The sequence below is a fragment of the Pygocentrus nattereri genome, chromosome 26 (assembly GCF_015220715.1).
Source record: "Pygocentrus nattereri isolate fPygNat1 chromosome 26, fPygNat1.pri, whole genome shotgun sequence".
Lineage (NCBI taxonomy): Eukaryota > Metazoa > Chordata > Actinopteri > Characiformes > Serrasalmidae > Pygocentrus > Pygocentrus nattereri.
In genome coordinates this window covers 7462292-7475869 of record NC_051236.1, presented here as the reverse complement: position 1 = coordinate 7475869, position 13578 = coordinate 7462292, and the positions used below count along the sequence as shown (strand labels likewise).

The 13578-nt window shown below is 42.9% G+C and overlaps 2 protein-coding genes across 2 annotated transcripts; one reads left to right on the top strand and one right to left on the bottom strand.

The window, feature by feature from the left end:
* Positions 1-6854, top strand: tubb1 (tubulin, beta 1 class VI). Its single transcript, XM_017708428.2, has 4 exons — positions 1-198; positions 2139-2247; positions 4351-4461; positions 5419-6854. The coding sequence occupies exons 1-4, from the start codon at positions 142-144 to the stop codon at positions 6549-6551; spliced, it is 1410 nt and encodes a 469-aa protein (XP_017563917.1). The 5' UTR covers positions 1-141; the 3' UTR covers positions 6552-6854.
* Positions 6855-9528: 2674 nt separating this feature from the next.
* On the bottom strand, positions 9529-10903 carry atp5f1e (ATP synthase F1 subunit epsilon). Its single transcript, XM_017708429.2, has 3 exons — positions 10764-10903; positions 10440-10564; positions 9529-9663 (listed from the first exon to the last, which is right to left on the bottom strand). The coding sequence occupies exons 1-2, from the start codon at positions 10793-10795 to the stop codon at positions 10441-10443; spliced, it is 156 nt and encodes a 51-aa protein (XP_017563918.1). The 5' UTR covers positions 10796-10903; the 3' UTR covers positions 9529-9663; position 10440.
* Between the last annotated feature and the right edge of the window lie 2675 nt (positions 10904-13578).

Genomic DNA, 13578 nt, shown 5'->3' with positions numbered 1-13578 from the left:
GAGAGTGAGAGTGTGTGTGGGTGTGTGTGAGATGAGGTTGGCTCTGACGTCATCACCGTGGCTGTGTCCTGGTCAGTGATATGAGTCGACGGAGCCACAGTTCTCCTGCAGTTCTGCTCACTGAGCTCCAGTCTGGTCAACATGCGTGAGATCGTCCACCTTCAGATCGGACAGTGCGGCAATCAAATCGGGTCGAAGGTACGACACTCCGCCTCGTTATAAACTCTTTCATTTAATTTACAATATGCATATTTATGTGAACTAATTGGCGTAAATAACACAATTACACATGTTTCTATTACACAGTTATAACAGCAGAGAACTTTCTTACACTTTAATTGATGTCTTTTATAATCATTTTAACTGGGTGTGATTGTGTATCTTAACACTGCAGTTTGTAGAACAGTAGTCGTGTGTAAAAGTTTGTGCACCCGCATTTTAATGGCTGTGTTATTAGTAACACATATAAACACATTTAAACAGGCAGCTGAAGCTGAAAGCTAAAGTTTGTGTGATCAGTGGGAAAAATAAATGTGCTGAACTTTCATGTTTATTTTTTTTGATGTGTTAAATGTAGCAAATAAATAGAAACTGTGCAGCAGTGCACTGACAATCAGCTAACCCTCTTTATACGACTGTACGTTTGTGTCATAATAAGAACAACAACAATAATAAAAAAAATAATAATAGCAGTAGTAGAACGTGTAGCGGGTGCGGGCTGCGTGAAGCTGGGCTGGTGAGGGTGTTTCCCCTCACTCAGAGATAAAGGCTGAGGAAGAGGAGGGTGAGGGTGGGGCACCGTTATCACACAGAGGGGCTATGCAGGTTCCGCAGCTCACAGAGAAGAAAGTATTAACGCTGTCGTAGACACCAACGTTATCAGGGGAACACAGAGAACACGCTCGGGAACAACGCTGCTGGACGCTCAGTGTTATCCGTGTTGCTGCTGTCAGAGCAAAACCTCGCATCTCCAAAACAGAAACTTTACAGGAGACGGAAAAACACACTTCACTTTTAATGCAAGTCAATGGAACCAGACGTCTTTCCGAGTCATTTTGCGTTATTTCTTTTGGTCCATCCATCATGAAATTTACACACAATGTAAAGACAAACAGGCGTTTTCACATTCTGGCGAAAACTTAGGACCAAAAAAAATATATATATACCATATATATAACATGGTAAATGGTTCTTTAACAGTTCTTTAGTAAAGAAAATGGTTCTATATATACTCAAGCTTGTAACAATAACAATAAAAGAACCCTCTTGGTGCTATATAGAACCATTTTCATAAAGGTTCTACACAAACCCATCTGCAGCACAAGCATGCAATCTGAAGAACTGTTTAATCATTAAAAGGATCCTTTGCGTGTTCATGGTTCTATAAAGAAGCATTGTCTTTAAGAACCCTTGAAGCACCATCTTTTTAAAGATATAGATATATAACTCGCATTTATTCTGTGTATATAAAGCAGTCGGTCACATTGAAGGTGCTCAGCTGGATCTGAAGAACATTGTTTTCCCTTTAAAGGAACGTTTAGACTGCGGGTTCCTCAGTGAACAGAAACGTTCCTGTGCAGAACCTTTATACTGTGATGATCGTCTGTTTCCTCACGCGTCTGTAGACGAATCGCTCAGTTCAGAGCGTCTGAGCTGAAACTGCCAGATGTTCAGGGATATTCCTCTTCATATGAAACTGTGACTGAACCCAAATCAGACTGTGCTTCTGGTCCTGTGGTCAGTGATGAGCTTCTGAGCTCTGCTGCTGATTCTCTGTGTATTCACTGCTCTGGGATCAGTGACCAGCTCTGCTTCTTCATCATCACTGAAGAAAAAGTGACGTTTAAACAGAAGGAAATCGATCCTTTATGAATGTATATGCATTTTATTATTATTAACGTTTGTCTGAATGGTGTTTATATGTTGAGATATAAAGCGTTACACATCACATAACGTGATAACTCCGACTTTCGGCTTTTTATCTGTTCGACACATTTCCACACGTTTCTGTTACACAGGTATAAGTGAAGAACGCTCAGATTAAACGGGTCATTATGACCGCGGTGACGTGTATCTTGTGTATCTGCGTTAATATGAAAGGTTTTCAAAGTCGTACCGTTGATTGGGTTTGATTGCAGTTCTGGGAGGTGATCAGCGATGAGCACGGCGTTAACGCGGTGGGGGCATACGAGGGGGACATGGACCTGCAGCTGGAGAGGGTCAACGTCTACTTCAACGAAGCGCACGGTAAGACGCTCCGCTCCAGGAGACTTCAGATGGGCTTTACTGAGCAATTCTGGATTGTTTGGTGATGCAGTCCTGTCCCACAGATAAACCACACCTGCAGTTAAACGCTGCACATCTGCCTCACTGCCTGTGTTCGTACAGCTGCAGCTTCAGTGATGTGAACATAGTCAATAAGTCTAATGTTCCTTCTGCTGAGGCTGTTTCATTCAGTTATTTACCTTATTTTTAAACATTTGGGGTGATGTTATTGACAGTCTCTCACTGTGGTGGCAGATAAATGTGTTCGTTTTAAATGAGCTTCAAATCAGCAAAACTATCTGCCACTATAGTGAGAAAACTTTACTGGGCAAAATATCTAAAAATAAACTAAATAATCTTAGAATAAGCGCACAACCTTCTCAAAATGGGGAAGACTTGATATGCCGACTAGATTTAAGATCATTTCACTTGAAAGAGCACTTTTTTCCAGTGTGTATTAGTTTTACCCGTGAAGTCTCTAAGACTAACTTCACAGGAGAAGACTAATGCAATAAAAGATCTTTTTCCAAATGATGTTGGACTGTTTCTGTTGGTCCAGCGTGAAACTTTAACAGAAAGAGCAGCTGGAGTCTGTAGTGAAGGTGAGAGCTGTGGTGACGTGTTTACACTGACCTTATTACACCTGAAGTAACCGCGTTATAAAAAGCTGTGTTCAGGCAGGGCGTTTACTCTGTTTGTACTGAAGACTTTATTTCTGTGAGAAGAACCTCGGCTCTGATTCTGCTTTAGATGTTTCCACACAAGCAGACGCTTCACCTAAAATACGTGTTGAACGGTTTAGACACACGTCACGTGTTTGTGAGCTCCTCAGACGCGATGGAGTGCGTCTGCGTGAAACTCAGTCTGTTATCAGACGAAGCTCTGGAGACTCTTTTAGAGAGTTCTGTTACAGCGTAGTCTCTGACCATTACCACCGCGTCAATGACGTGAAATGAAAACATTAAACATTAATGATGGAATTACCTGAATATTGAACAACTGCAGCTTTTAAACGGATGGAACTGATTAACTGGGCTTGTAATATTAAATAAATAAACACAAAACAACAAATGATTCTTCTGGTAACTTCATATTACAGCATTTCAGCTGAACCCAGTTACTAATTCTGAGGTTTCAAAGCTGCAAGTATGTTTTATTGGGGTTGAACGATTTGGGGAAAATACCTCATTGTGATTTTTCGGACTGATATTCTGTGATTTAAACTGTGATTCTTTTCTATAAATTCATTTTTTAAGATTAGAATATCCACTTTTTTCTGGTTTGAGGCTCAAACCCTGAGTGTAGCGAGCCAGACTGACAGGAAGCTGTAGTTGTGATGTCACAACACAGGGAGGTTTGGTTGCCTCTGATTGGTCTGAGTCTTCAGGCAGTTCACAGTCGGAGGTATTGGCTTAAAAGTGCATCCGGTGTTTCTGATGGTGGCGAGTGTCAGACAGAGTGATTCATCTCTCAGTCTGTGATCTGAACGTCTGCTGCATTTAACTTTAACTTTGTGCATAATTTCAGACAAACTAAAACATTGATCTTAAAACATTGAGTTTCAAAATCTAATTCATTTTAAGCCACAAGGTTCCTCTAAAATTTTGAGTGACTTCAATTCTCAGTTTATTAAAGCTCAACAGAGTGACTCTTACTGTGACTCTTTGACTCTGACTGTGAGTCTGACTGTGACTGTGACTTTGTGACTGTGACTCCGATTGTGACTCTGTGACTGCGACTCTGACTGTAACTGTGACTGACTCTGATTTTGACTCTGACTGACTGTGAATCTGACTCTGACCGTGACTGTTATTGTGACTGTGACTCTAACTCTGACTCTGACACTGTGGAGCAGCAGAGAAATGATCTTGTTCATAGCGACTGAATCACAGATGGTCAGTGTGGAGATATTCTACCGTAATTAACAATTAAAGCTGTAAAATCTCTGATCACAGATCAATGACATCGGTTCTCCATTAAAGCTCCTCCAGGTGATGATGGTTCTCATACGGAGCCGTAGTGCAAGACTGAGATTCTCCTTTTCAGTTTAACGTTGAGGTTTCTGTTCTCGTTGTTCTCCGTCAGGTGGGAAGTATGTTCCTCGGGCCCTGCTGGTGGATCTGGAACCAGGCACTATGGATGCTGTGAGAGGGAGCCGTATAGGACAGCTCTTCAGACCCGACAACTTCATCCATGGTGAGATACGAGAGGTCCATCACTCCACCGCAGCAGAGAGAACTGCTAAAACAGGGTTCTAGATTCAGCCCACAGCTGTATACACCACCCATAAAGCTCTACACTCTCAGAAAAAGATGCTTCTTCAAGAGTTCTTTAGTAAAGTCAATGGTTCTATGTAGAACCATGAACACTCAAAGAACCCTTTGCTTGCTTAAATGGTTCTCTATAGAAAATGGTTCTTCTATTGTTATAAGCATGACATCGTGACTATAGCAGAACCCTTTTGGTGCTAGATACAAGCATTTTTAAACAGGACACTGAGTGCTCATGATTCCATGTAGAGAACCCTTTTCATGATTCAGGTTTCATGAAAGGTTCTCTGCATGGTGAAATGGTCCTTCAGATTTATGCAGAATGTATTTTACATAGTTTTGTATAGAACCTTTTTGAAAAGGGTTCTATATAGCATTAAAACAACTGCTATTGTTATGATGTTAAACTTATAACAATAGAAGAACCCTATTTGGTGCTATATAGAACCCTTTACAACACGTCCTCTGTCCGTCTAAAGCGCCACTTCACCATGCAGAGAACCACTTAATCATGAAAAGGGTTCTTTGAGTGTTCATGGTTCGACATAGAACCATTTTCTATACTAAAGAACTCTTGAAGAACCATCTTTAATGAGTTTATAGTGTTATTTATCTCATTATCAATACATTTTTATCACAATATTATAAACAGCTAGAGGTGTATAAAGCCCCGCAGCATTGGGCTGTGGAGCAGTAGAACTGTGTTCTCTGGAGTGATGGACCACCATCCAGTACCTTTGGGATGATTATTGATCCAGAACTGACCATCCGACATCAGTACCTGACCTCACTAGTGCTCAATCAAACCTGCTCAATCAAATGCTGCTCTACAAACCTTTGGATGTCGTTCATATGATGTGATTTCCGTTCTATTAATTAACAGGGAATTCCGGAGCTGGGAACAACTGGGCCAAAGGTCACTACACGGAGGGGGCGGAGCTGGTGGAGCAGGTGGTGGACCGTGTCCGCAACGAAGCCGAGAGCTGCGACTGCATGCAGGGCTTCCAGTTCGTCCACTCTCTGGGCGGCGGCACCGGCTCAGGCATGGGCACGCTGATCATCAACAAGATCCGAGAGGAGTATCCAGACCGCATCATGAACAGCTTCAGTATCATGCCATCTCCGAAAGTCTCCGACACCGTAGTGGAGCCGTACAACGCCACGCTGAGCATCCACCAGTTGATCGAGAACACGGACGAGACCTACTGCATCGACAATGAGGCACTGTATGACATTTGCTTCCGTACGCTCAAGCTGACCACGCCCACCTACGGGGACCTGAACCACCTGGTGTCCCTGACCATGAGCGGGGTCACCACCTCCTTGCGCTTCCCGGGTCAGCTCAATGCCGACCTCCGCAAGCTGGCCGTCAACATGGTGCCGTTTCCACGCCTTCACTTCTTCATGCCCGGCTTCGCCCCCCTGACGGCACGCGGCAGCCAGCAGTACCGCGCCCTCACCGTGCCCGAACTCACCCAGCAGATGTTTGACGCCCGCAACATGATGACGGCATGTGACCCCCGGCGCGGGCGCTACCTCACCGTGGCCGGCGTCTTCCGCGGCCGCATGTCCACCAAGGAGGTGGACGAGCAGATGCTGGCCATCCAGCAGAAAAACAGCAACTACTTCGTGGACTGGATCCCTCACAACGTGAAAGTGGCCGTCTGCGACATTCCTCCCCGCGGCCTGAAAATGGCCTCCACCTTCATAGGAAACAACACGGCCATCCAGGAGATCTTCCGCAGAGTGGGAGAGCAGTTCTCCATGATGTTCCGACGCAAGGCCTTCCTGCACTGGTACACGGGAGAAGGCATGGATGAGATGGAGTTCACAGAAGCTGAGAACAACCTCAATGACCTGGTGTCTGAGTACCAGCAGTACCAGGACGCCACAGCTGACCAGGAGTGGGAGGCGGAGGAGGAGGTGACGGAGGTGGAGGGTCCTTCGTCTACAGTAACGAGCACCAGAGTGGAGATGGCGACCGAGACAGTGACGGAAACTAGCGTCACGGAGTGAGGAACTGACCAGTCTGACTGCGTGAAGGACATTTCACAACATCCCTTAAATTCATTTTAATATCTTATCATTTTATTGCTCCACTTCTTCACGACAAAAGTCCACAGTGAATTCAGACCACGGTGCAGAAAAGTTTTGTACAGTGTACAATAAATCATTCTTTACATCTTATGGAATTTTTAGATTAGTGCTTATTTTGCTTCGTTCTCATTTACTAATTAGTGTTTTATCAGTTTTATTTGCTGTACTGAATGGATAAAAGAGTTTTGTAAATAGGAAAATAAAGCTACCAGTGAAAACACACAATTCTCATTTCTAATATTTCTGCAAAACATCTTTAAAAGCAAACTGAGACTCTCAGGAAAAGCTGGAAGACCTCGAGCAGATCCCCTCAGAACTGGCATGTCACGCTCTGCCCAGCCGTGCGGCCTGACAGGACACGATTAAACTTAACCAGCTCTGCAGAAACTGATAAGCAGTGCAGAAAAGAGTTTCCCTTCACCGCAGACCACCGGCCGCTCCCGCTGGAGCTAAATTAGACTGAACTCGCACTTTCAAACACAGAGCAGCACCAGAGTATCACAGCACTGTTGAGCCTGCCGCTGGGTCTGCTTTCACAATAAATTCAGACTTTTCTTAATGTTACACATACAAGAAACATCAGCGCTGCATTAAGATTAACACCCCCTTTATTACAGAAATAAAAAGGTGTTTTTGTTTTATGTCAGAGACTCACTTTATTTGAACAGAATGCTGGTTTGGCCCATTGAAGACTAAACACTCACAGATCTCTGAGCTTGTGCTGATATTAGAAACTCTATTAGTGTCTAAGCTGAAGTTATGAAAAACTGCTACTGTCTCACTGTGGAGACGAACGCGGCTCCAAAACCGACGCGCTTTGCCTTCTTTTCATTGTGTTACTACATGCTCTGAATTCTATAATTCATTCAGCAGTGAAATATGAATAAAGTTATAACCCCAATTCCAATGAAGTTGGGACGTTGTGTAAAACATAAATAAAAGCAGAATACGATGATTTGCAAATCCTTTCCAACCTATATTCAATTGAATACACTACAAAGACATTTAATGTTCAAACGGATAAACTTGCAAATATTCACTCATTTTGAAGTTGATGCCTGCAACACGTTCCAAAGAAGTTGGGACAGGGGCGTGTTTACCACTGTGTAACATCACCTTTCCTTTTAACAACACTCAGTAAGCGTTTGGGAACTGAGGACACTAATTGTTGAAGCTTTGTAGGTGGAATTCTTTCCCATTCTTGCAGTTGCAACTTCAGTTGCTCAGCAGTCCGGGGTCTCCGCTGTCGCATTTTGGGCTTCATAATGCGCCACACATTTTCAATGGGAGACCGGTCTGGACTGCAGGCAGGCCAGTCTAGTACCCGCACTCTTTTACTACGAAGCCACGCTGTTGTAAAAAGTAATAAAAGCACAAACCAGTTTTTCTGCATCCTATACAGATACTGCATTTCTTAATTTAGCGATATTGTGGAAATGCAGGAAGGCTGTTCCAGAGATGTTACTTATATGTGTGTCGAAGGACAGATCAGCGTCTATCACAACACCAAGATTTTTAAGATGAGCTTGATGCAACTGAGAAACTGAAGTTTAAGTGTTAAGTTAGACAGTTGGTTTCTAGCTGCTTTTGTTGTTTCTAGCTGCTTGTTTTTAACTGAGTGTCATTGGCATAGCAGTGGAAATGTATACTGTGTTTATTGATAACGGTGCCCAATGGTAACATTTTGTGAATTGTGAATGATATCGACCCTAAAACAGAGCCTTGTGGGACACCATACTTTACTTTCGCAAAGACAGATAATTCACTTTTTACATTAACGAACTGATAGCGACCAATGAGGTAGGACCTGACCAGGAAAGAGCTCTTCCTGTTATCCCTACAAGGTTTTCTAGTCTATCTAGTAAGAGAGTGGTCTATTGTGTCCAATGCTGCACTAAGGTCAAGGAGGACTAGCAAAGACACTAGTGCTGTTTTTGTACTGTGATGTGGCCTAAAACCAGAAATTGAAAAATTTCAAATAGATGACTCCTATGCAAATAAGAGGTTAATTGTTTTGCTACCGCTTTTTCCAGGACCTTAGATATGAAGGGGAGATTCAAGATAAGTCTATAGTTTTATAAATTGCAGGGATCAAGGTCGGCTTTCTTAATCAGAGTCTAATTACTGCAAGTTTAAAAGTTTTTGGTATTTTTATTTTTATTTACAAACAGCAGCTCCTCAAACTGCTAAATGCTCTAGACTCCCACAGTGGACAGAGCTGGTCAGTGGGACGTTCTGGTGAGGTCAGGTCAGTCAGCAGTGTTTACTCGCTTACAGCAACTGGTCTTTCTTCTCAGAGATGCTCAGACGTCCTTATATGGGCGTGTCGGCAGGCAGAATGACAGACCTCAGTCGTCTATTTATACCGAGACCAAGTTCCAGAAATGAGGAGCTGTGGCTTCTGAAGTCGGTTAGTTCACACAGTCGTGTGAAGAAGTTAGTACACCCCACGAAACGTTTAGATGCGTCTTCATGGAAACTAATTTAACGAGTGACTGCATTTCAGCATCTTTTACACGCAAAGTCCCTGTGTAGCAAAAGTTAATACACCCCTACATACATCACCACGCCTAAAAATGACAGCTCTTTAGTAAAGAAAATGGTTCTATATAGAACCATGACCACTCAAAGAACCCCTTGCATGATTAAATGGTTCTTTTCGGATTGACAGAGAACATGTGGTATATGGTTCTATACAGATACTGTTATGATGTCAGGCTTATAACAAAAGAACACTTTTTGGTGCTGTAGAGAATATAAACGGTTCTATATAGAACCATCTACAGCCCGTTCTCCATCAGTCTGAAAATGATCACTCAAGCAGGACAGGAAGGATTATAGACACTGCAGAACAGTGGCTCCATCTGCTGACCAAGAATGAGAAAAGAAGGCAGGATTAACAGGAGACTCATAATTTATTATCAAAAGGATAAATCTGGGGTAAATTCACTAAGGTCTTCCAGGTGGTCACCAAGTCATCATGCTGGGATGGACACGTCCAATTCTTAAGGAGGATCTTCTGTGATGGGTCCTGGGGAAGCAAACAGAACGACAGCACAGGTTCACTGTAGAGCTGCTCAATCAATCACATGTAAATGCTCAATCAATTGACCTTTATTTGAACTGTGAGGGAAGTTTGAGAAGATCAAAAATAAAGAGCAGGAACATTAAAACACAGCACATTAAACGCTGATACCTTAAAATACAGGCAGTCTGCAGGGATGAAAGGGCTTCTTACATTTTCCATTCCACCTTAAATGCTGAAGCAGTTATATCCTGCCTCAGAATGGAGCCACTACAGCATTTAAGGTGGAGCGGAATGTTTGTAGGAAGCTAGAACGGATCCGCTGCAGCATTTAAGGTGGAGCGGAACGTTTGTGGGAAGCCAGAAGGGATCCGCTGCAGCATTTAAGGTGGAGCGGAACGTTTGTGGGAAGCCAGAAGGGATCCGCTGCAGCATTTAAGGTGGAGCGGAACGTTTGTGGGAAGCCAGAAGGGATCCGCTGCAGCATTTAAGATGGAGCGGAACGTTTGTGGGAAGCCAGAAGGGATCCGCTGCAGCATTTAAGGTGGAGCGGAACGTTTGTGGGAAGCCAGAAGGGATCCCCTGCAGCATTTAAGGTGGAGCGGAATATCTGTAGGAAACCAGAAGGGATCCGCTACAGCATTTAAGATGGAGCGGGATGTTTGTGGGAAGCCAGAACGGATCCACTGCAGCATTTAAGGTGGAGCGGAACGCTTGTGGGAAGCCAGAACGGATCTGCTGCAGCATTTAAGGTGGAGCGGAACATTAAGACAGAGACTCACATCATGCAGTTTTCACTTTGGTGACTTTCACGCTGGATTCTGCTTCTTTCAGCGCTTCTGTCCTGAGCTGGGGCTTCAGAGCTGCCCGGACCACCCTAGCACAGATAGCCGAGTACCTAATGTAGCTGAAACGACAGGAAATATCGCAGACAATCGATTAGAAAATATAAAATCCAGAGGCTGAACTTTCAGGGTCACTCAGACAAGCTAAGCTAAAGCTAAAGCCGCGCTATCAACCGGCTTTCGCGGCTCATTTCTCCACTTTCACGGGATAAAACACGAAATTCGACACCCAGCCGCGCGTTCCGGCGCTGGGCCGAGTACCTGAGGCCGGCCTGTCTCCAGTACGACACCATCTCTGCTGCTCTGCTCGGCTGAGACACGAACCTCGAACACGAACCAAGGGCGAAGACGAGGCCTGTCTAGGCTGGAAACACGTTAGCAGGAAACCGCTGCCTTATTGGCTGGGGCTAACGTCAATCACAAAACCAACCAATGAGAGACGTTAAATCGAAAAACCATCCGGAGCTGTATTCATTTTGTTTTTGCCTTTATATTTTATATATATTTTTTATATTTATATTTTATATATCTTTATATATTTATGTTAGGGCTTATATTTTTAAGGGGAATTCCACCCATTTTCCAAAATTCCTGCATAATTAAACGGTTCAGATGTAAACAGAGCGATTCTCTGTTCTAGATCAACTTACGGAGTCAGAACTGCTCACAGTGGTGGTGATAGGAACCAGACGTCCCCCTCTAAAAGCTCCTCACAGAAAGTTCCTACATGAAATGGTTCTGAATTTACTGCCTGATGACTGAGACGTTGTTTTATGATAGTTTAGAGAACTTCAGCTCCATTCATGGAGGAATATAGACTATTTTGTCTTCATTACATTCATTTTAAATGGTCGCTTGTGTTTATGTATTTATTTATGTGCTTTAACAGCTCCTCTAGAACACAGCACTTCACACCAAACACTCTGAATGAGTTTGTTTGCATCTCATCCATTTAACACACACACACACACACACACACACACACACACACACACACACACACACACACACACACACACACACATTTTCTAAGCCACTTCTCCCTCAGGGTATCCATTTAATAATGCAGAAATTTTCATAAATATATAAGGTCAAATATGTTTGTGCGCATGCATGGGTCGTGCATGCACCCAGCATGCAACAGCATAGAGGACAGCACTTGCCACCAAAGATCTTCTATGAGTCTATGCTGTTCAGAGGTGGACAAAGTACACAAAATATGTACTTGAGTTAAAGTGGATACCCAAGGTAAAATATTACTCCAGTAAAAGTAGAAGTCCTTACTGTAGACCTCAACTTGAGTAAAAGTACAGAAGTATTTGCCTTCAAATGTACTTAAGTATCAAAAGTAAAAGTACTAAAAGATTAATTATGGCTTTGATGTCCTGTTATCATTTTTATAACAAGACTGGCTTCATGAACTTATTTCAGGTGAAAATCCTCCAGCGTCTCTCTTGGTAAACCAGTCTTTTAATAGAACGTCATTAATTAGTGACGCTGACGTCTGTTAAAATGATCATAAGCACAAAACACTGAAGGTAAACAGTTTCCATCAGGGAGAACCGAGTGGCTCTGAAATCACTTTTTATACACAAGCAAAGTTTCCGTTTAAGATTACTTTTTAAATTAGTTACAAGCTGAATAAAAACAGGCTTTAAACTCAGGATCACAAAGAAGTTTTCCTTTACTGTGTTGATCTGTAGGTCTCTGTTCATAAACATAAACTAACCGAAACTAATTCACTATAAAAAAGTGTTTGTATGAATTCAGAAAAAAAGAAACATGAAATATGTGGACATATTTCTATATTGTGCTGCGCTGACGTTGAACCGTGTGCTGCACTGGGTCGGTATGACCAACAGGTCAAAACAAGCTTAGAACAAAGTGACTGCTGGGCCCTGATTGGTGCTCTGGCTTTGCGCGTCATTTGTTTTGACATGTTACGTTTTTATACACACAGAAACCAAAAGGAATGACAGATTTCTCAAAATGTAGTGGAACGTAACGAAAAACGTAAGTACAGATACACGAAAAAAACTACTTAAGTACAGAAACTAATTACATTTACTCAGTTACTGTCCACCACTGATGCTGTTGCATGCTGGTGAAGCAGGCTGAGGGTGGCAGACACGAACAGACTCAACAAAATGATCCACAAGGCCGGTGATGTTGTGGGTGTGGAGCTGGACTCGCTGACAGCAGTGTCGGAGAGGAGGACGCTGTCTAAGCTGAGTGGAGTAAAGAGAGCTGGACAGGTCTGGACAGGTGAACCTCCAGGTCACATCAGAGAGCAGAGAACCCTGAACCAGAGAATATGGAGGGAGGAGAATTCTCCATCTGTAACATCTTCTGGGTTTCTCAAACATTAGGGGGCGTTCCTGAGAAAGTCCAAAATGAATGGGTTGATATGGAGCTTTTGAGCAAAGTCATAGTTTATAAATGCTTAAATATTTTTAATGTAAAGAATTCAAAAATGTAATGAACAGCTTAAAAAAATTTAACACTGCTGTTATATTTCAGAGTTTTTAAACTCAAATTATATAAAATAGCCAGTGAGCTGCTCCACTAGCCAACTAATCAGCTCTCAGTAGCAGTAACACTAACCAGTCAGCTCTCAGTAGCAATAACACAAACCAATCAACTCTCAGTAGCAGTAACACTAACCAGTCAGCTCTCAGTAGCAGTAACACTAACCTATCAGCTCTCAGTAGCAGTAACACTAACCAATCAGCACTCAGTAGCAATAACACAAACCAATCAGCTCTCAGTAGCAGTAACACCAACCAATCAGCTCTCAGTAGCAGTAACACTGACCAATCAGCTCTCAGTAGCAGTAACACTAACCAGTCAGCTCTCAGTAGCAATAACACAAACCTATCAGCTCTCAGTAGCAGTAAAACTAACCAGTCAGCACTCAGTAGCAGTAACGTTAACCAATCAGCACTCAGTAGCAGTGACATTAACCTATCAGCGCTCAGCAGCAGTAACACTAACCAATCAGCTCTCACACACAACTCTAATATAAAACACACATCTAATATAAAACACACACCTCTAATATAAAACACACACCTCT

Excerpts from the sequence above, each read along its gene's own strand:
- tubb1 (XM_017708428.2), top strand. The coding sequence starts at position 142 with ATGCGTGAGATCGTCCACCTTCAGATCGGACAGTGCGGCAATCAAATC. Across the intron at positions 199-2,138 it reads GCAATCAAATCGGGTCGAAG|TTCTGGGAGGTGATCAGCGA; the intron begins GTACGACACTCC and ends GTTTGATTGCAG. Across the intron at positions 4,462-5,418 it reads ACCCGACAACTTCATCCATG|GGAATTCCGGAGCTGGGAAC; the intron begins GTGAGATACGAG and ends ATTAATTAACAG.
- atp5f1e (XM_017708429.2), bottom strand. The coding sequence starts at position 10,795 with ATGGTGTCGTACTGGAGACAGGCCGGCCTCAG. Across the intron at positions 10,565-10,763 it reads TGGAGACAGGCCGGCCTCAG|CTACATTAGGTACTCGGCTA; the intron begins GTACTCGGCCCA and ends CTGTCGTTTCAG.